Genomic DNA, 22,052 nt, shown 5'->3' with positions numbered 1-22,052 from the left:
GAGGGTTAATGAAGTGATCAATACACACACAGTATACAACCTTTAAAGCAAGTAAATAAATAATACTGTAAATAAGATGTTATCTACTGTAATATTCACATGTGAAAACTTGAATTTCACTTGTGTGTTCAACAAGTACCTTTAGACAGTACAGAGATGAAGTGTATGAGTGTGTTTGTGTGTGAGAGAGAGACAATTCATAATGTTAAATAGACAACTCAGACAGCTCATGTGTGAAAAACAGATGAATAAGTTTCTGTCCCTCTGCCTTGTAAGATGACAGGTCACTCTGTAATGAGTTTGGTAAAGATTTTTTAGATCAATGTTCCAATCAGTCTCCCGTAGCTGGAGGCCCTTGATTCACACGCCACTGTCAACCCGACAGTCAATAGACAGAATGCGTAATTGATCACAGAGACAGATGTGTATCTGTGTGTGTTTGTACCTGTGTGTGATAGAGTGAGGATGAATCTTTGTTATTAAACACAGATTAACAACACAAAGAGAGAAAATCGACCTTCACTGCTGCAACACAAGTTTTAGCAACGATTAACAAGTTGATCTTTCTTTTGCTTCTATGGCATAGTTAAGGGCCAAACAAGTCCAGCTTGATTTTCTGCTATGTTGCTAACTATAGGCAGCTATATAATGGTAAAAATATGCCAATCATTAGAGATTCTGAAATACCTTGTATATTGAGGTATATCTGTGACACGATTTTGAGTCCGAAAACTATAGCACATACTCCAAAGTGTGTTGCAGATGGACGTTTCTTGTGTGAAGAGTTGGTGGTGATTATAACAGGAGTGATTTGTTTGGATGTGTCACACCATGTGTCTGGTGCAGTTATGACATAACTGTTTACAGTTGCCAATTAATGTCACAACAGGTATTTTAACCGGCTCATCCAATGAGTCATCATCATCATTTGTAATTAATTACTTTTTTGAGTCTCGTTTTTAACTCAAGTGTTACGTAATGTGAAGCTATTTTCACATTGTGCCAGACTTCATCAGTTATAATCTTACCCTTTGGTTTGAGACCTAATATATAATGAAAATATTATTTAAAATTTAGGTAACACTTTACCTTAAAGCCTTTATGTATGATGCTTTATAGAATAGTTTGAATGCATTAATTATGCCTTGTAATGCACTTCAAAATGCATTGTACAATCTCATGAATAATTGTAACTAGGGCTGGACGATATGGCCAAAATTTATATCACGATATATTTCTTAATTTCGGTCGATACGATATAATTCCGATATCGATATGAACACTATTAAAAAAGTCTCAAAAACGGCCACGACAGATACTGTCTGTACCTACAAACTTATGAAAAATTAATTTGCCAACTCTATGAAACCTACTCCTATAAAACTATATAATATTTTAGGAAGAAATATGGCGCAAATAAATAAATGTTCACCTTTTATTGGTATTTAGCCTTCATACAAACAAGAAATGTGAAATCACTGTCAAATAAATCTCAGACTCTCCTTATTAATATTAATATTTTTTACTTCAAACTATAGGCTAACATACCAGTCAAAAGTTTTTGAACAGTAAGATTTTTAATGTTTTTTAAAGAATTCTCTTCTGCTCACCAAGCCTGCATTTATTTAATCCAAAATACAGCAAAAACGGTAACATTTTGAAATATTTTTACTATTTAAAATAACTGTTTCTTCAGTTATTCTTTTGTAACATTATAAATGTCATTATAAAACATCCTTGCTAAATGAAAGTAATAATTTCTATAATATAAATTTTAAAAAGAGCTTTTGAATGGTATAGTGTACAAAACCTTTTTAATTCAGATAAATGCTGATCTTTGGATCTTTCTACTCATCAAAGAATCCTGAAAAAATGTACTCAACTGTTTTAAATATTGATAATCAGCATATTAAAATGATTTCTGAAGGATTATGTGACACTGAAGACTGGAGTAATGATGCTGAAAATTCAGCTTTGATCACATGAATACATTACATTTTAAAATATATTCAAATAGAAAGCAGTTATTTTAAATAGTAAAAATATTTCAAAATGTTACTGCTTTTGGTGCATTTTGGATCAAATAAATTCAGGCTTGGTGAGCAGAAGATAATTCTTTAAGAAACACAAAAATCTTGCGGTTCAAAAACCTTTGAGTGGTAGTGTAGGCTGATTATTCTTATAGATTGAAACGTGCATTAACCAGGATAACGAGTATGAAACATGCTCCGAGTTGCTTCAGAAAACAAAAAAATAGAGCAACAACAAAAGCATGTTGCTGGAAATGGGTTTATTATTGAAAATGCAAACTGATTCTCCGCCAGCATGAGGCGCTGTGAGAGCGGTGGAACTAACGGTTTCTCCAGTAACTGCTGTAAACAAAGCAGCTCCGCTCATGAACGCTGCTTTATCAGATAAAAATGCCATCTAAACTATTCTGAAGACAGTCGTTCCCTTCAGAGATACATTCATATAAAACACCCGCGACGCGTTTTGATTTTGAAACGTGCAGCGCTCATGTTTATTCAACGAAGTCAAACGCCACAAATAAATCAATGTAAGGGAAACACTGGTAATGTATATCGAAATATAGGAAATGTGTTTAAAAATCATATCACCGTTATTGAAAAAAATTATATCGCGATACATATTGAGATTTAATTATTGTCCAGCCCTAATTGTAACCACAGTTAATTCATTATAACACTTATCAATTCATTGTTACACTATGCATTTTAAATTTGGTTATAATTATTTACTACAAGATATAATGTAATAAAAACACACTTTATTAATAATTGTAATGCATTATACCCTTTAATAACCTTTTATAATGCATTATACATATGCTTTAAGGCCATTGTTACCTAAATATATTATGGTTTACACAAAATATTAAGCAGCATAACTTTTTTCAACATTGTTAATATTAATAAATGTTTCTTGAGCAAATCAGAATATTAGAATGATTTCTGAAGGAAAATGTGACACTGAAGACTGGAGTAATAGCTGCTGAAAATTCAGCTTTGCCATCACAGGAATAAATTACATTTTGAAACATTAATATAGAAAACGGTTATCTTAAATGGTAATAATATTTCATAATATTACGATTTCAGACTTTTTGATCAAATACATGCATATCATTTTTATTTTAGGGGGTGAGGGATGTGCACCAAAAAAAAAAAAACCTAACAGTTACTCACACTGCAACATAAGACTCCTCATTCTGCCCACCTCTACTGTCCACACAACTAAGTTACTAGTGATTGCAGTAAAAACATTACCATTGTTTGGGATCTCTGTTAGCCTTCTCCGAGGGGTAGAGTACATTGTTCCTCCAGTCCAGCTCTCATGCCCTGCAGGAGCATCAGATACTCCAGCAGAGCTCTGTCTGTGGTTGGATCGTGCCAGGAGTGAATTGAGACTGTTCTGAGCACTGGGAGAATCTGAGTATCCTGAGTGCAGGTGGACAGTCTGATGATGATGATGTGAGTGATGTTGAAGGTGAATGTGCCTGTTGTTCAGAGAGGGAGACATAAATGCTGCCTCGTTCACAAAAATGGATCCACGCTCATCCTGACCACTCAGTAGATGGTGACCCGCGTCCTGAAAGACAGACATGTGCATCACTCACATATTACTACAATATACAAATACAACTTATCTATAAGCAACACAATTACAGTACATACCCCTGCACCTCATTCAAATTATATAATGCCCAGATGTACTACTTCTAGCAAAGGTGTGTTTAGCTAGCAGCTTCAGATTATGTGTTATGACACACAACTTTGCCACACTTTTTAAAGCCATGATATTGAACATATAGAAGTAGTAAACTTACATAATCTGTTTAATCCTAAGAATTAGTTCAGAAAACAATAACAAATAATGACAAAGAGAAGAAATATTGTTGAACATTTTTGGGAAAAATAGCAAAATTTAATGTATCTAAAATTAAATTATAATGTAATCAGGGAACATTAAAGTAAAAAAAAAAAAAAAACTTCAGTGCGCTGCAATTTTAGTCAGCCATTATGTTGAATTAAGTTTTAATTTCCAGCTTACCTCTATTAGCACAAACTGTATTATTTTTTAATTACCTCCACATGACATCATCTGGTCATTCAAAGGCCTTTCCTTTTTCCCCCCATAGTTATCTTTTGTGTGTACTTCATTTTATCACATTTAGAATCAGCTGTTTCACTTTAGAAAACTGACAGCAGAGACTACAGTATGACGCTGTTTTTCCATCAGACATCATATCCACCTCTTCACCCACTTTCCTGAGATTTCCTCATTCATTCAGTTGGTTGGTTACATATGTGAATTAAAGGCCAGACTGAATCATTGACTCAAGCTCAAAATAACCTTTCTGTGCTAATCAGCCCCCACAAATAATACCATAAATAAAACTTGGGCCTGAGGCGGTTCATGTGTGTGGGAGCATCTTAAAAGGCACACACAGAAAAATATTCGCAAAAAGGTCAAAGCTTAGATGGTGGATACACAACTCACAAGCTATATAAAGTTGTGGTTTCATGAATGCCATTCTGAGGGGGAATCCACGCAATAGCAATAACAATAAGAGGCTTTGGAAAGGATTTTACCTCTCAGATCGTTGCTGTATTTATAAAATATCTAAATGGAGAGTGTTGCTACAACCAGACTCCAAACAGCACTGTAAATTAAAGCATCCTGACCTAAATGGTTTTTCACATACAACATTGGTAAGACAACAGTGCTATTGGTTTTGAAAACAGATGAACTACTGTCATACCAGTGAACAATGTACACTCTTAAAAATAAAGGTGCTTCACGATGCCATAGAAGAACCTTTTTGTCTAAATGGTTCCAAAAAGAACCTTTAACATCTGAAGAACCTTTCTGTTTGACAAAAGGTTCTTTGTGGCGAAAGAAGGTTCTTCAGATTACAAAAAGGTATAAAAGAGATGGTTCTTTAAAGAACCTTTGACTGAATGGTTCGTTGTGGAACCAAAAATGGTTCTTCTATGGCATCCCTTGAAGAACCTTTTGAAGCACCTTTATTTTTAAGATTGTAGTCAAGTAGTTACTCCCCAATGCTGTGTTTTATATCTAGTGAAGACACTCCAGAGCAGTTAGCCATCAGATGGACACTATTGCCCTACATCTCGCCCTTGCACTCATCCTCTTTCTGATCTTTCTGATCATTCTAATCAAACCTCACAAACAAATGAAATATCACTTCCCTGACTTGCAGAATGAAGCACACAGAGTTGGTTTTAATTATTTTGCCTTGGTAGGGGCTTTTCAATTATCATTAATCATTAGCTTGTTTATTAGCACACAGACAAGAGGCTGAAGTTAAGACCGCCTCACACGGCCTAAGACTGATGAGCCATGAATTGCTCTCATTATCCCAGGTAATGAATCAGAGGCTTAGCTGTGTGTGAAAAACAGACGCTTGACCGCAACTGAATCCTCCCTGTGTACAAGAGGTCAAAGGAAAGAAATGTTTTCTTCCTCAGTGGCCTGCCACACCTGATTTGAATCTGCCTGAAAAAAACAAAAAAAAACAACATTGGCTTTGGACCTTATAAATTCCGCTGTGTTTAGGTTTTCTGCCATAGACTTATTTATTTGTCAAGGCATGTTTGTAAGGAATGGTCACTAAACTTATTCCAATAATCCAAAACACTGTTCACCCCAAAGACAAGAAGAGCGAAAGAGACTAACATGCGCACTTACAAACAATAAGAGCAACCTGAAGAAACAGGAATGCTCATTTCCACTCATTTTCATTTTGATTTTTTAAAAAATAAATAATTAACTTAATTTAGCAAGGATGCATTAAAATGATCAAACATGAAGGTCAAAAATGTATAATATTACAAAAGATGTCTATGTCAAAATGCTTTCTACTCAAAGAATCCTAAAAAATATATATACATATCAAGGTTTCCACAAAAATATTAAGCAGCACAACTGTTTATAAACATTGATAATAATAATTGAACAGCAGTAATTAAGCAGCAAATCAGAATATTGGAATGATTTCTGAAAGGCCATGTGACACTGAAGACTGCTAAAAACTCAGCTTTGTCATAATAGGAATATATTAAATTAGAACAAATTAAAATTCTAAAAATATTTCACATGTTACTTTTTTACTGTATTTTGGATTAAATAAATGCAGCCATAGTGAGGGGAAAAAACATTTTTAAAAAATCTTATTTTTGAATGGTAGTGTATATAATATTTTAATTTAGAAGAGAGACAAAAGAGTGAGAAAGCCCGAAAGAGAGAGAAGAATGCAAAACAGTTGAAATATGTAAGGAACAGAAAGAAGAACAAAGTGAGACAGAAGGGGATTACACGACAGAAAAGCAAATGGGATCAAGGAAAACAGAAAATATATAGCTTCTCTTCCTTGAATTCATAACTGACAGTTTGGTTCCATCTTCAAAGTCAGATGAGAGCGGATTTGGGAGAGCTTTCCACTGACATCACTACCTGGGTGTTTTGGCAACAGAGTAAAGGAGGGATGAGGAAACAGCAAAGGAGCAAAGAAATATTTCAGTGTTTAGAAGACAGCTGCGTCTCCAGACTCACACTGTGCACAAAGGCTTTTATGACATACCCACAGCTCACAGATATAGCTTTCAGGAATATTTCAAACATACACAAACAGCTATGGAGAACATGCATATACACGCATATGAACAAACAGGAAGAAACTACAAAGTCCCAAAAGCAAAACAAAAGCACCCTTATTGCCACTACTAGTGGCAGTCAATCACAGGAGGGAAGACAGCCTTAGATTCCTCACATATTACTCTAAATAAACTAATTAAAACTACTCTAATCAATCTCTCACTAATGTATATAACTCAAATGCATAAATATGTATTTTTAAATAGATGTTGTAGTCTAAGCAAGTTCAAATCATTGTACAAGAACATAGAACGCTGACAGCCAAAAGTCTTCTCTGACCAACCAAAAAATAAATATGCAAATGACAACAATTTTCTTTCAAAAACGTGACTGAAAAGGGAAAAGGAGAACTAAAAGGGAGAACTGTTTCCTTACAGATAAATGAGCAATCTTAACTAATGTATTCATTAGAGGTTGTTTCTAATGAATTTTGAATTCATTTCATAAATGTGATCCATTTATTTTACATTAAGTGGTTGGCTGGTGTTCAAAAAAAATTATAATTGTTAAAGCTACAGTACACAATAAAGGAATTTTTGTTTCAGTTTTAGTTCAAATGAACAAAATACTACTATTCAGCCAGTAAATACAAAAATCTGTTCAAAATCACATTCTTGTCCCACCCAGAGTTATTACAGCCTACAAAAACGACAGATTTTCAGATCTCTCTGTTTGAATTTAATGGAAAATTTCAAGTTTATGTCATTCCACCTTGCATTTTCACAGGTAAACACAAGTAAACCTCAAACCATCAGATTCATTTGCTCATAAGAGAAGTGCCAAAGCACAACTGATATAAAGCAAGTAACATATAATTTCATGATTCAACCACAGATACCTGTCATCTATGTAATGAAGCATTTATCAACAAAAAAGAAACCTACAACAATCTTTCATTGTTACAATGTAAGATGAGCAGGTTTGAGCAGTGTTAAAGTCAGCATGAAACAGAAATTGCAATCACTTTTTCTTCCCTACTGTGAGGTAGGCTTCTTGAACAAAGAAAAAAATGTAGGGCGGGATTTGATTTTGTCTATAGGTAATTAGTTGAATTGTTGTTGTTTGCTAATCTTACTAAAGGAGCAATAGGTGATTGTCTTCAGAAACATTTTTTGTTATGCTGGTTGAAAGTCTCTTCACATCCCGATAGCAATCATTAAGTTGAGTGGTCTAAATGTATTTATCTGTATTTATATATTCTGTGGAAGGCGTAGGACCAAGAAATGTTCGTTCACTCAAAACGCTCGTTCCGAGTGTTTTGATTGACTTTCCTACCTGCCTGTCAACATGTTTTTGCATACCTCTGCGCACCCTGTTCAAACAGACAGGATACTCCATCAGCGCATTCACGTACGCTGTGCAGACAGAGTGAGAATGGCAGGCAAACATCAACAACCTGATCTTCCTTCCTGGTATTGTAGTACTTTTACTTACTGTACTATAAAGCTCAAAACGCTCGTTCCGAGTGTTTTGATTGACTTTCCTACCTGCCTGTCAACATGTTTTTGCATACCTCTGCGCACCCTGTTCAAACAGACAGGATACTCCATCAGCGCATTCACGTACGCTGTGCAGACAGAGTGAGAATGGCAGGCAAACATCAACAACCTGATCTTCCTTCCTGGTATTGTAGTACTTTTACTAACTGTACTATAAAGTTTTCTCACCGGTGAATGACACATGATGTATTGTAGTAATGTTGTATCTGGTCGTCTGGTCTGTGTGCGTATATGTGTTCAGGGGGCATGGCTTTGGACGGCTATTTGCAGGAAGGGTGCGACGTACGCTTTCAGTGCTATCAGGGTAAAGTTAGCATTTTCCAAGATGTCCTACTGCACCTTTAAGTTTGACGTCACACACCGACGTTTCGAGATTAAAACACTCTATATGATGCTAAAAGTGAACAACAAACAGTATCAAAATACATTTATGGTGTGTATCATGATCCAAACCTTTATCCTTAAGAGCTAAATCTCACTTGACCAGGTGTCAGAGTATATAAAAGGCTAACTTAAAGGTGTGCTATAAATAAATAGCGCTCATAAATGGCTGCTGAGATTCTCAGTTGAATTCTCAATTGCAGTCTCAATTGAAACAAACTGGAGACTTGGACCCGCAGTATTCATTGTCATGACTTGACTTAAGCTTTGCTTTGATTGTTTCGTGTGAGTGACATATTGCAGGAGGGGAGGGATTGAAATTTGTCTGGTCATTAGACACCCTTTTTTAAAAAAAGAAAATGCTGTATACTGATAAATTATTTATAATAAACACGGCATTATTCCATACATTGTAAGAATTGCCAGTTTAGATTTCATGGTGACTTTAATTTCCACATCACACAGACCACCACTGAATCCCACACATTCCCATCCACTCACTGATCATCACCTGTGTCTGCTGTCCATCCAATGGTATGACCATAGCTGGCAGGTTCTGCTGGTAGCCCTGCTGCAAACTCTCCAGCAGCCTCCGCTGAGCATCCAGCTTCTCCTTCTCCTTTTCCACAGTCCTCTGGCCTTCTCGCAGCCTCTCCAGGCTTTGCTGGTACTCCTGCAGCTGCTCTTGGAGCTCCTGTCGCTCGCTCTGCAGCCTCCGCTCCTCTAGGTGGCACACCAGTTCCCTCTGCTCCAGTGACGCCTCTAGCTCAGACTGATGAAGCTGTCGCACCTGGCATTCCCGTTCCCACTGCTGCCTCTCTCGTACAAGGGTGCCCCGTAGACGGGCCACATCCGCCAGCTCCTCTCGCCGGCGCTCCGCCTCCCGCTGGCGCTCCTGCTCCTGCAGGGTCTGGTTGCTGCGAGTGATGGGCAGTGGGCGGGAGTGTGGGTGAGGGGAGGGGCTTGATAACAGGAGGAGGAGGAGCCTCTGGACTTCATAGCAACTGTCTTGGATGGTGACTGTGGCCTATTTACAAAAAGCAAGGGTGTTTAAAGAATTAGTTCACTTCCAGAAAAAATTCCTGATAATATACTCACCCCCATGTCTTCCAAGATGTTCATGTCTTTCTTTCTTCAGTCAAAAATAAATTAAGGTTTTTGAGGTTTTTCTTGCACTAGCTCTACGGTGCGCATGCACGACTTCACGCATTGCGTAATCACGTTGGAAAGGCCATGCATGGTTAGTTCTTTGTCTGTGTACTTCAGTTCAAAACGTTGGGTAGGGTGAAAAACTCTTATCTCATTTTCTCCTCCAACTTCAAAATCGTCCGACATCATTGTTTTAACATTTTTTTTGTAATAGGTGTTTGACTTTCTTTGCACGTTCGCTTTGTAAACACTGGGTCGGTACTTCCGCCTACATGACGCGTGACCTTTTCAATGTAATTACACAATACATACACAACTACATATTGCAAGATGAGCATTTGTGGTTCAAAGTATACAATTTATTTTATTTATTTTAGAAAATGACTGATTGTTTTGCTAGATAAGACCCTTATTCCTTGGCAGTGGTCGTGTAGAGCCATTTGAAGCTGCATTGAAAGTGCAATTTGGACCTTCAACCTGTTGGCTCCAACTGAAGTACACTCTATGGAGAAAAATCCTGGAACGTTTTCCTAAAAAACTTTAATTTCTTTTCGAATGAAGAAAGAAAGACATGAACATCTTGGATGACATGGGGGTGAGTAAATTATCAGGAAATTTTTATTCTGGAAGTGAACTAATCCTTTAAAGTAAAGGAGATCAAAGGTGAATTACAATGGCACTTATTCACTGAAATAGCTAACACTAGTGAGTCTTGACCAAACCATCACTAGGCTACCACCCTCAGTTCATCATCAGTCACAAGTACAGTACCATTCAACAGTTTGGGATCAGTAAGGTTTTAATCATTTGATTCTGTAATGTTGCAATACATTAATCAAAACAGACAGTAAATACATTTATAATGCTACAAAAGATTTCTATTTTAAATAAATGCTATTTATTGAACTTTTTATTCATTAAAGCAGCGGTTCTTAATCCTGGTCCTCGCGACCCCCCGCTCTGCATATTTTGCATGTCTCTCTGGTTTAACACACCTGATTCCGATAACCAGCTCGGTAGAAGAGAGCTCCACTGTGTTCCGATTGACATGTTCCCTACATAGTGTTCACTGCTCTCTATTCCCTGCACACGGGAAATCGGCTGAAGTTTAGTTCACTTAAGAACACAGATTTGCGTCTCCACACGACAAAACTTACTCCAGAAGTGTGAAGGGTTATTTAACCATAATCATGAGATTTGCATAGAAGTTACATCTCGCACACTTGAATAGCCTTAGAATGGAACATATACGCTTCTTTTGAACTGGATACATGGCGGAATATCCTGTGATGTCCACTTCGCAGGGCACTTATGTTTGAATGGAACAAACCCCTGAAGCGGTAAGAGGACCAGGATTAAGAACCGCTGAATTAAAGAATCCTGAATCAAAATGATCACCGTTTCTCTGAAAATATTAAGCAGCACAACTGTTTTCAACATTGATAATTATAAGAAATGCTTCTTGGACACCAAATCAGCTTTGCATCACAGTAATAGATTATACTATAAACAAATATTAAAATAGAAAACAGCTATTTTAAATTGTAATGATATTTCACAATATTAATCTTTTTACTGTATTTTTGATCAAATAAATGGAGCATAAGATACTTATTTTTTAAAAACAATAAAATAATCATAACAAACAAGCCCAAACTTTTAAATGGTAGTGTACAGTATATGTCTCAACTTACACAAGTCTATGCATAAATTGCATCTTCTCTCGTGCCGCCTCTAGTGACTTGTTAAATGGAGCTGTTTTTAGCTCTAAAAATCTGAGGAAAATTTGCATTTTTCATATATGGTTCCCTCTGGTATGTCTAATGGTTTTTATCATAGCAGTTTTTGATTTGGAGTAAAATATGGTCTGTGGTTAACAATACTTGAAGACATTGAAGAATTACGTTCACACTTTGTTATATAACACAAATAACAGTCATAACTCAAACACATGATTCTAAAAATAACAAACTGTTACATAAAGACTACAATGCTGTCCTGCATAGGTAAAAGACAGTAACTAAATATCATGTGAAAATAGTCTCTTAGACTCAGTTTGACTCAACTACGCTCAGGTTCAGATTCACGCTCAGAGAATGCTGACTGTGAAAACTGTAATCATATAAAAAAAATAAGAAAATATGTCACTTATGTTCAATTTAATGCATCTTTTAGAAAAGACTGACCCCAAACATTTGAACAGTAGTGTACATTCTTGAAGTAGCTGCAGTCCTTGTGTAGCAATTTTCTATCAACTCTTTTAAAGCACAAATTCATATTTGATGTACTGTAAATTGTAACTGTAAATTATGCTACAGAACAAAATGTCAAAGTTTAATTTTTCTCATAAATCAAAAACGGCTATTCTAAAAACCCATTACACATTCCAGAGGGAACCAGTGGCAAATTAGCCTTCCAGGTTGGCCTACAAATTGACATCATGACTGAACAGCTGTATTATGCTTCCCTACTTCCAAACAAACAATAAAAATACATCCAAATTTATCCCTTTGATAAGGACATCTACAGTAGCTCGGAAGTTCCAATGTTTTTTTTTATCTAGCAATACAAAAAGAAGGTCAATCTCTTCTAAGAGACTTTTGCAGGTGTGCCACTTACGTCTACATCCCACATCCTTCTATTATACATCCAAACCACAGCATGTTATATAAGACAGTTTTATAGCTGGTCAAACACGTTTAGGCAATGAAACTTAAGGCTTGGACAGAGCTATTTGAAGTAAGTCATGTCGTGTGTTTATGTGTGCCTGACGTAAGGCCTGTCCACTATAATTATTCTTTCAGTTGGTATGTGGTTGTGTGACATGAGCTCACCTGTAGACTGTATAGCAGCTGAGTCAAGCTCTGCACACTCTGACTCACCTACATTAGGACAACAAACAAACCATGAGCAACAGGAAGTAAAGAACTCTAAATCAAAACTATGAGTCTACTCCAACTAATGTCTCTTCTTCCTGGAACGAGAACAAAATTGCTGTGTGCACTATAGCAATATATTCTGTTCTATTGCAAACAACAGATATTTAATTTACATTTTTTGTTAGACATCTGCTTGCTGGAGCACATTTTACAAAACTGCAAACACTGTTTACACTTCAGGAGGTTCCTAGGAATGATTAAAAAATTTCAGCATCTGTTGACTCAAACACCATTTGGTTCTTTATCTACAAAGTCAACAGACAGCACAGGAAACAGACGCGGTGACCTGAGTTAAAGAAAACAGCCTTTCAGCCAAGTAGATTTATAAATGAGCAAGGCAACCTCAAGGATGCTTGAGTAATGTGGGGGGACACATTAAGACACCAGTATTGATAACTTCCCACAAGGTGAGAGGATGAGACAAAAATGCCTGTTAATGGTTGTTATACCCCTACATTCACATTATCTTGAGTTGGATAGTTTCCTGTGTTATTAAACGTTGTGTTGGATTGAATATTACTTTTATATAAGAGAGAACCAATAATATTACCGCACTTTAGTGCAGTCTGGATGTTCGTGGGCTATAGTGTAGAAGTATAAATGGGAAGACAGTTAGAAAGAATACACTCTTCTGTGTTGAATTCAACACAAAACAAGTCTGCCCTCTTAAGGCAAGATTTATGTCCCGTCTATATGAACACTACGTTTACAGCACCACCTAGTGGACACACAACTACGTCTGTTATTGCTTATGTAGAACAGGATCAATTTTGCTAAAATCTGTAACTAAACAGAATACAAATATAACATAATATTAATGGTAATCTAAAGCTTAAAACCCTAAATAAATGTCGAAAAGAAATACAATTTATTTAACATCTAGTAAAACAAGATTCTTTGTTTTGTAGCAATAAAATGTAAATACCTTTTAAATATTGATAATCTCCTTTCATGACCTTGTGCTCATGTCAGCAGCACAAAAAACCTTATCAGCATGACGTACTGTGCAGTGCACTGCAAGACGGCATCGACAGCAGAAAAGAAATCCAAGAAAATGAAAGCCTAATTCTTCGCTTTTATATTTAATGAAACGGGACCCTTGAGGCAGTGAAATGGACTCCTCTTATTTTAAGCTCATTAATACTTAGTAACATAAAGAATGAGATGTGATAGTGGAAGAAGAATGTGAATTATTCATGCAGGGCGACTGTACCTCTCATGCTGAACACAGTCTTTTTGGTAAGGCTGCAATTTAAATCACTTATAATGGAAAATATTAAATATTTCTTACCTATATTAGTATATTTCTATTAGTAATCATGCTGTGACATTATTCTACCACAATTCATCTTCTAGTAGTAATGGCTGTTTAAGTGCAATTTACGAGAACACATTTACCTTTAGGTGTATATTGTGATCAGCGTCTGAGCTGTGATTAAAGGCCTGTGTTTCTAAGCCTTCCTCTCCTCCCCACTCTTCCTCATCCCTCTGGAGGGGGTCCATCAGTGGACTCTGGTTCTCAGGGGGCAGAGGGGAGGAGGGAGAGCAAGGCTCGGGTTGGGTCTGCTCTTCTGGACAAGATGGGACAGCGGCAGTAGAAGCACAGTGAGAAGAGAGGGCTGCTTTCAGGTTCTCCGCTAATGAGGGGAGAGAGACAGCAGGATTACTATGCATGCAGTTATGTGTATTGTGGTACACAAAAAACTGGTAATATTGTTAAAAAGTACTGTAAAAAGTGCCTCTTGAAGCATATTGTGTCTATAAATATGTGAGTGTGAATATATCCATGTGCATGCACACATACACTACCGGTAAAATATTTTCAATGTTTAAAAGTCCCTTATGCTCACCCAGGCTGCATTTATTTGATTAAAAATACAGTAAAAAATAATAGTGAAATATTACTACAATTTAAAGTAAATGTTTTCTGGTTTAATATATTTTAAATGTAAATTAAGCCTGTGATGGCAAAGCTGAGATTTTAGCACCCGTTACTCAAGTTTTCAGTGTACATTATCCTAAAGAAATTATTCCAATATACTGATCTGGTGAGTAATAAACATTTATTATTATACAACAGCTATTATTATTAGTGGACTCTCACCCTCTTTAAGAGCAGCACTGAGCAGTACTCCGGCCTGAGGGATGTCTTCAGTGCTGGGCCGTACCAGCAGTCTGGGCTCTGGTCCTGTCTCACGTCGTCCTGCCATGACTGACAGCTCGGCATAGATGTGTAGCTTCTCCTCCAGATTGGCACAGATGAGGTGATCGTGGCCACACAAAGACTCTGTGAAAGAAGGAGGTTGGTTGTCATGTTCAAAAAAATATTATTCTTTAGCTGACACAAATGTGCACAAATAGTTTAGGAAACTACACCACTCATTGACCACTATTCAACTGTGTATTCTAATGAAGTAATAAAAGCAACATACAAATCTTGTGTATTTCATTACATTGTTAGATATTTTAACAGTAATTGATTATACTGTCAGTGTATGCATTGACAAGTCCACTTCATGCTATAAGAGCTCTCCAAATATATTTTAGTAAAGGTTAGGAAATGTGTGCATTCTTGAGGTGTCATTAGCCAATCACTATATCAATGTCATTTTCTTGCATATACACAGTAATTGCCTGCACCGCAGATGAAAGATGAACGGGGGTGCAAATGGCGAGATAGCTCTAAGTATTATAAATTATATATAAATTTCAGCTATTATAAAATATTATCCATCGGTTCAGCCTATCTGGTTGGTTGTACCTTGTAGCCTGTGGATCTTTTGGACCTTTGCTTCCGTGACTCTCCTTTCCTCTTCTGACTCACTTGTAGTTTCATCCTCCTCTTCAGGGCAACTTAACAAAACAAATGCAACTTAAAATTCGTACAATCACACACACTAATTTGTTTCCCGCTCAGCTGCCCTTATAGATAAGAATCAAGTATGACATGCTCCATTCCTCGTCACTACACACCTCTCCACAGCCTCTCTGATGAGTCTCATCCAAGCATTGCGTTCATCTTTAGAAGCAGCGTGTACCTCATACATCTCAGGCCCAGCTGAAGATGCACTGATCAGAAACATGCCTCTCTCCTCATTGGCCACCTCACGCACGATCAGCTTCTGGAGAGAGATCACTGGAGGCTTCTGGTCCTGGGAAAGTAAGAGAACAACTATTTGAACAAAAACAAATTATTATTCACGCAACACTTATTTAAAAAATCAAACTAAATCAAATGTAGGCTATTCCTAGCATACAAATGATTACACTATTTCTCAAAAGTTTGGTGTCATTAAGTTAAGTTATAATGCCTTTAAAATCTTTTGAATCCTGAAAAAAAAATGTATAATGGTTTTTACAGCACAACTAATTTCAACATTGATAATACTAAGAAATTGTTCTTGAGTAAATAAGGATATTAGAAGGATTTCTGAAGGATCATGTGACACTAAAGACTGGAGTAATGACTGCTAAAAAATTCATACATAAAATATTCAAAAATATTACAATAGAACACCGTTATTTTAAATCAAATAAATGCAGCCTTGATGAGTATATAGGACTTCTTATAAAAACATTTAAAAAATATTATTACCCCAAACTTTTGAACTGTAATGTATGCTTTATGAAGATGAAAATGCATAGTAATCTCAAAAACCAACCACAGCAGCAAAGATGTATTTCTGATCTTTCTCCTGAAGGAACACCAATGAATCAGACAGCAAAAATGCCAGAACATCTGTGGATGACCAGAACAATCAAATAATGTAACCAGATCTTTCATCAACCGAGCCAGATAAGAATTAAGCACAAATGGCTGTTCATATGTCCTTTCTATTGACTACTGTGTAATATATTGTGACAATTCGCTTACTATTATTATAACAATAAATTATGCATAATTACATGCAAGTAACCCTAAGGCAAATCCTAATCCTAACCATATAGTAAGTACATGTAGTTAATTAATATTTCTCAGTACTTAAATGTATAATTACACTGTAACAAGGACACCTTAAAATAAAGTGTAACCCAATTCATTTTGTCACCTTTCAGTCTTCCTGTGGCCGTCTTCCAGAGCAGTGGCCCCTGGTGCAGCAGAGCCCTGCCATTGCTGATGTCCTGCTTGCGGAAGGTGTAACCGCTCTTGAGTTTAGTCGAGCACTTGTTCTCCATGCGGCCCAGGACCTCACTCAGCTTCTGGTTCTGCTCGTACTGACTCACACACTGGTCCACAGCGGAGATCAGCTCTCGGATCAGGACTAGTGCACGAGACAGGTCAGCATGCTCTTCTGTGCCCTCTGAAACAAAGAACAAGAGAAACTGAGTCTAAAAAAATGTGTAAGCACAGTATATGTTTGGGTTTGGATGTGATTTTGTGTGTATGTACGGTAAGTACTGTGGGTGAGGAAAAATACCCTCTGTATAATGCAGTATTCTTTCCAGGAGGACGGGATACTTTGTAATTCGCTGCGTCACTAACAAAATGCATTCTGGGATTTCTCGCCTCTTTACCAACGAGTTGCTACTCTGTTGCTGTGGAACCAAAAAGATCAGATTAGCTGAAATTCAGTGCTGCCAAAAGCATCCATAATACATTAAAACGTGACTGATACAGTCATTGAGTGATTTGTCTCTCACTTTGATGAAGAGCTGAAATCTCTTATTCTGCTGCTGAAGCTCTTTGAAGTAGCTGACCGCTTCTGTGTGACGACTGCAAAACTCGCCATACACCTGCTTCATCTTCTCTGCATTCTCCTGGGAGAACTACAATGACCACAGACACACACCTATGATGTACTGTACTCTATATGTATATAACACTGATACCAATAACAGGTGTGGATGGAGCTACAGCTCTTGAGCTGTGGTGACAGGCATAGCTTCATGTTAGTGTGACAAGCTAGTTAATTTCTTCAACGATGCTTCGTACTCTGATAATTAAGTAGTCAGTTATGTCGTTTGAATTGGAAATGCTATCCAGACCTGTTTTGTGAACTGCCTCAACGGATTCATTCAAAAAATATTTGACTCAAAATATGATTCATTTGTGGAATGGGCATTATAGCTTTTCTCATGAACCTTCCAAATGGGCCAAATGGATGAACTGCTTAGTCATGGTTATGACATAACAACTACTTAAATGGTAACACCTTGCAATTAGGTTTAATTTGTTAACATTAGTTAACTACATTAGTTAACATGATCTAACAATAAAAAATTCTAAAATATTTAATGGTAATTTCAGCACCTGAGCTAACATGAACTAAGAACAGTTATATTAACAAACATTAAAAAAGACGAACAAATATTGTAGCAAATGTACTGCTTATTGCTAGTAAAGGCATTAACCAAAATTAACAAATGCAAACTTATCAATTTAATTGTAACACTTTACAATAAGTTATAACTTATTGATCAGGACACTGAATTTGAACTGTGTATTCATACAGACATATACACAACAACTATAATTGTGTACCTGTTGCAGAAAAATGTCACCCACACGGTGGATGAGGTAGTTCTTGCTGCTGTTGGGCTGAATGCAGCTTTGCCGCCGTTCCCTCATCGCTGACAGGAAGTCACGGTGGAGGAGAAGCAGCTCATCTAAGCAAGGGAAAATCCGACCAATAGTGTCCACATCCAGCCCGACTTCCTCCCGCATTCCCCGCCTGAAGACCTCTGCCATTATCATGAGCGTCTGTACGTGGTGGAGCTCGGTCTGCATGAACTCTGAGAAAGACCAAGAGAACAAAACACTATCAAATGATGTACAGAACTTATTCGAACAAAACATTTTTAGTGAGTTTTAGCTGACCGTAAATGACATCCTGTCTCTTGATGATGCGTTTTTCTTGCACCTTACAGAACTGGGGCTCCACCGCTAGGCTCCATGACTCCGCCTCCAAATCCACAGCATTCATTACCAGCTCATTCTGTAGGGGGGAATCTACAGAGTCTATGGAAATGTGGAACAAACAAAAGAGTAAATTATTGTGTTTTATGTAGTTTGAGTTGGAGTAGGAAGACCAGTTATTCCACTGGTGATTTCCTTCATCAAAAGTCCAGCTGTTTTACCTTCAATAAGGGAGGAATCAGTGGATGTTGAGGACTCCATGGTTTGGAAGAGCTCCTCTGGTTGGATGTGGTTCCGCCACAGGGGGGTGTCACTATCTGCTTCTGGGCTACCACTAATCCTGATGGGAAAACATGTCATAAATGTTAATTAGAACACTAAGGAACCATAAACACTCAACCAAATACAAACTCTGGGTACCCACTGATTATCCAAACAGTCAAGAAGTAGCAATTATTCCCCATTTACAGAGGAAATAAAAACATAAAATTTAGTCCGCTTTTTGTAGCGTGTTAAGACTACATAAACTTCCATATTATGTCTGAAACTGTCAAACTGGAAATAAACAAGCAGCAGTTCATTTTGGACCAAAATGCACCTTTTAATTGATATTATTTTAAATATCATAACAGTATCAAACCAAAAAAAATCATTTCATTTGCAGAGTTGATTTGTAGTATATTTGAGATTGAGCACATCATAGCTTATGGGCTATTACCATTCACAATTCATTTATCTAGATACTTTTTGTTGAATATTACAACACAGTAAGAGTTTCGGACCTTTCTGTGACTGCAGGCACACTTCTAGACAGAGGGCAAGGAAGGGGAGTAGAGTCTCGTGATGTCATCAAAGGAAGAGAGGCAGAGGTGGGGATCTGAGAGGACGAGGAGGAACTTTCACGCACTATAAAATCTAAAGTTGACAGACAAAAAGGTGAGAGCAAAACCAAGACAAAAGTGTAACTGCCTAAAAAAACTCTGTTAAGGAGTTCAATGATATGATAGCAGGAGTTATATCGATTTTCCTTCACATGTTTTATAAAGCTGGTAAAACTCACTCTGAGGGAGGGAGGCTGTCCTGCATTTTACCGTCATAACAGAATATTTGTCTTGAGGTTTCTGTAAAAGAGAGTATTATTAAATTAATTTCTTAAACTTAACAGTACATCCTCATTTGATACACTGATTACCAGTGTAACATTTTGTAACAATGGGACTCATCGCAGAGTCTCAGTACTTTGTGTCAAACCAAACATGGGCAAACATCTAGGTTTAAATATTAAACTTAGGCAATCTATCAGACTTGGATGTAGTTCAAGAGAAAAAAAAAAAGTGCAAACACAAGCACAGTCCACCTTCAGGCATGGCATTGATGTGTCCTTACAGCCCTTATGGACACTCACCGCACAGTCTAGGAGTCAAGAGAAACATAAACAAATCCGAAGAAACAACATAAATATATAATACAGAAAAACACCTATCACATTACACCTGGCAGACTTCCAAGACCTTCCAAATGACAAAAATAGATCAAAATGAAATGACTCATTGCATACCTCCGTGTTACGAGAAACTGTACATCTTTTAAAGTTAAAACTATGACAGTTTTATTATTTAAAATATTTGTTTCCAATTAAACAAGCTCACATGCGCAGTGGAGGACCTCTTTCCCCGAAGCTGGCTTGCCGCAGATCTCACAAAGTGTCGACCCCAGGACAGATCCTGCTGTGAACTGGTGTCCATTGACCTGCTTGTCTTTGGTCTCTCTCTCTTTTCCTTTCCCCTTAAAGAACCGAGGGAAAGCCATCAGATCACTGACAGTCCACATCACCACCTGACATGACTGCACATTACACTCAACATTTTGATCACTACATGTTTCCTGCTTGTTAAGTTAGTCTAAGTCTGACATGCTTGTGTGACAAAAAAAGGCCATGGGAGAGTTTGCTGCTGGTAAAACAGTTACAGCCAAAAGACGGCTTAATGATTAAAAATGAATGGTTGTTTTTGGGACTAACAATCAGTGGGACTAACAATCAGTCTTTACCCCAATCTCTTTTTCTTTCGCCCTGAATGGCTAATAAACAATATTTTGTGCAAAAACCAGGAAGAAATAGTTCAGTTTTTAAAGAAAAAAAATATTTTTGTATAAAGTAATATGTATTGTATAAGGTAAATTATAAGACTATAAACCGACGTTTGAGATTTTAACATATTGCTTATATGTAATATTGTGAAATAATATTACAATTCAAAATAAATGTTCTATTTTAATATTTTAAAATGTACAGTATTTTTCCCACCAAGTAACTTATCATCAATGCTGAAAACTGTTTTGCTGTTTAATATTTCTGTAAACACTGTGATAATTTCAGGATTCTAACTTTAATAAATGCTATTTTTGTGCTCAAAAAACGTTTCTAGAAAGTTGAAAATAACAGCATTTATTTGAAATAGAAATCTTTTGTAACATCATAAATAGCTTTACTGTCACTTTAGATCAATTTAATGCATCCTTGCTGAATAAAAGTATTACCTTCCTCACTCCAAATGTTTTGAAAAGCAGTGAATAAATATAAATACAGTATAAATAACACATATGTTTACCTTGTTCTTGTTGCGAGTGCTATACATTCGGCTCTTTATAAAGCTGAATGTGCGGCTGACTTTGTATTTTTCTGACTCTGTTTTGGAAGGGATGATATATTTGTCCCATTCCTCTTCCTCAATCCTGAAACACAAAAGCCCGCTTATATTAATCACTTGTGCATTATAAACACAAACACATGCCAGTGAGTATTTAATGATAACACAGCTTTTACTTTCAGACCATGATGCAGTGGCTGGGCAGTTTCATTAATGCATTTGTTTCAGGCTAAGTCATGCATTCTTTTCCTGGAAACAGGAAAATTAATAATTAGTCATCAGCCTCTGTGCCATAACTAGGACATACCACCTGAGCAGTGCGGACATTCTCTGCATTTCACACATACCAGATTAGAAATCTTTGCTTGGTGGGAGGCGAGTTGTGAGACAAGGACCACAGTTAGGTTCACAAACAGTGTTATTACATATTTTAGTGTCAACACAGTGAAGTGAAAGCATCATTTGGAGTTATCTCACAAAGGTTAAGAAGCATTAGACTTGATTTTTATGACCGTGGGTGACAGTGCAATCTGGTTAGGTTATTAAGATGATCATGCCAAGGGTGTTGTTGGTGTTTTGGGGCTACTGGGGCTCTGTATTGACATACTCTTTGAGGAATTCGGACAGCGTGAGGTGTTGGAGGGAGTTGGCCAGCTCTGCGCTGGTCTCATCGTCAGCTGACTGAGCACGTCTACGAAACCTTAACTCCCTATAGAGGTACAGTACAGCACTCTGAGTGTTCATAGACACAACAGATACATACATTTACATTGGAATGCATCCACACTCCACACACACAGACTGTCTCTGGAGGGCACTACTGTGCTTTGCTGTAAAAAAAACATTAAGAAAAAACATACTGCAGGGAAATAAGTTGACA

General features: G+C 36.9%; 1 protein-coding gene across 6 annotated transcripts in view; it reads right to left on the bottom strand.

Moving 5' to 3' along the window:
• Positions 1–22,052, bottom strand: part of LOC107596821 (rho guanine nucleotide exchange factor 28-like) — a 71,881-nt gene that overhangs the window by 3,726 nt on the left and 46,103 nt on the right. For 5 of the 6 annotated variants that reach the window (XM_016287670.1, XM_016287700.1, XM_016287692.1 and 2 more), the window contains 19 exons: positions 21,134–21,257; positions 20,174–20,309; positions 19,882–19,937; positions 19,585–19,645; positions 19,307–19,439; positions 18,746–18,864; positions 18,486–18,626; positions 18,150–18,400; positions 17,309–17,434; positions 17,086–17,203; positions 16,717–16,968; positions 16,330–16,406; positions 15,641–15,819; positions 15,429–15,520; positions 14,772–14,954; positions 14,066–14,304; positions 12,563–12,610; positions 9,091–9,606; positions 3,288–3,609 (listed from right to left, as the gene is read on the bottom strand). In XM_016287670.1, coding sequence (XP_016143156.1) covers positions 3,288–3,609; positions 9,091–9,606; positions 12,563–12,610; positions 14,066–14,304; positions 14,772–14,954; positions 15,429–15,520; positions 15,641–15,819; positions 16,330–16,406; positions 16,717–16,968; positions 17,086–17,203; positions 17,309–17,434; positions 18,150–18,400; positions 18,486–18,626; positions 18,746–18,864; positions 19,307–19,439; positions 19,585–19,645; positions 19,882–19,937; positions 20,174–20,309; positions 21,134–21,257 — 3,173 coding nt within the window. The remainder of the gene's footprint in view (positions 1–3,287; positions 3,610–9,090; positions 9,607–12,562; positions 12,611–14,065; positions 14,305–14,771; positions 14,955–15,428; positions 15,521–15,640; positions 15,820–16,329; positions 16,407–16,716; positions 16,969–17,085; positions 17,204–17,308; positions 17,435–18,149; positions 18,401–18,485; positions 18,627–18,745; positions 18,865–19,306; positions 19,440–19,584; positions 19,646–19,881; positions 19,938–20,173; positions 20,310–21,133; positions 21,258–22,052) is intronic. The other variant, XM_016287685.1, reaches the window with a different exon arrangement.

The sequence above is a fragment of the Sinocyclocheilus grahami genome, unplaced genomic scaffold, assembly GCF_001515645.1.
Source record: "Sinocyclocheilus grahami isolate Dianchi unplaced genomic scaffold, SAMN03320097.WGS_v1.1 scaffold12.1, whole genome shotgun sequence".
NCBI classification, from domain to species: Eukaryota; Metazoa; Chordata; class Actinopteri; order Cypriniformes; family Cyprinidae; genus Sinocyclocheilus; species Sinocyclocheilus grahami.
Note: the sequence above shows the minus strand (reverse complement) of the source record. Positions and strands in the feature narration are given on the sequence as shown.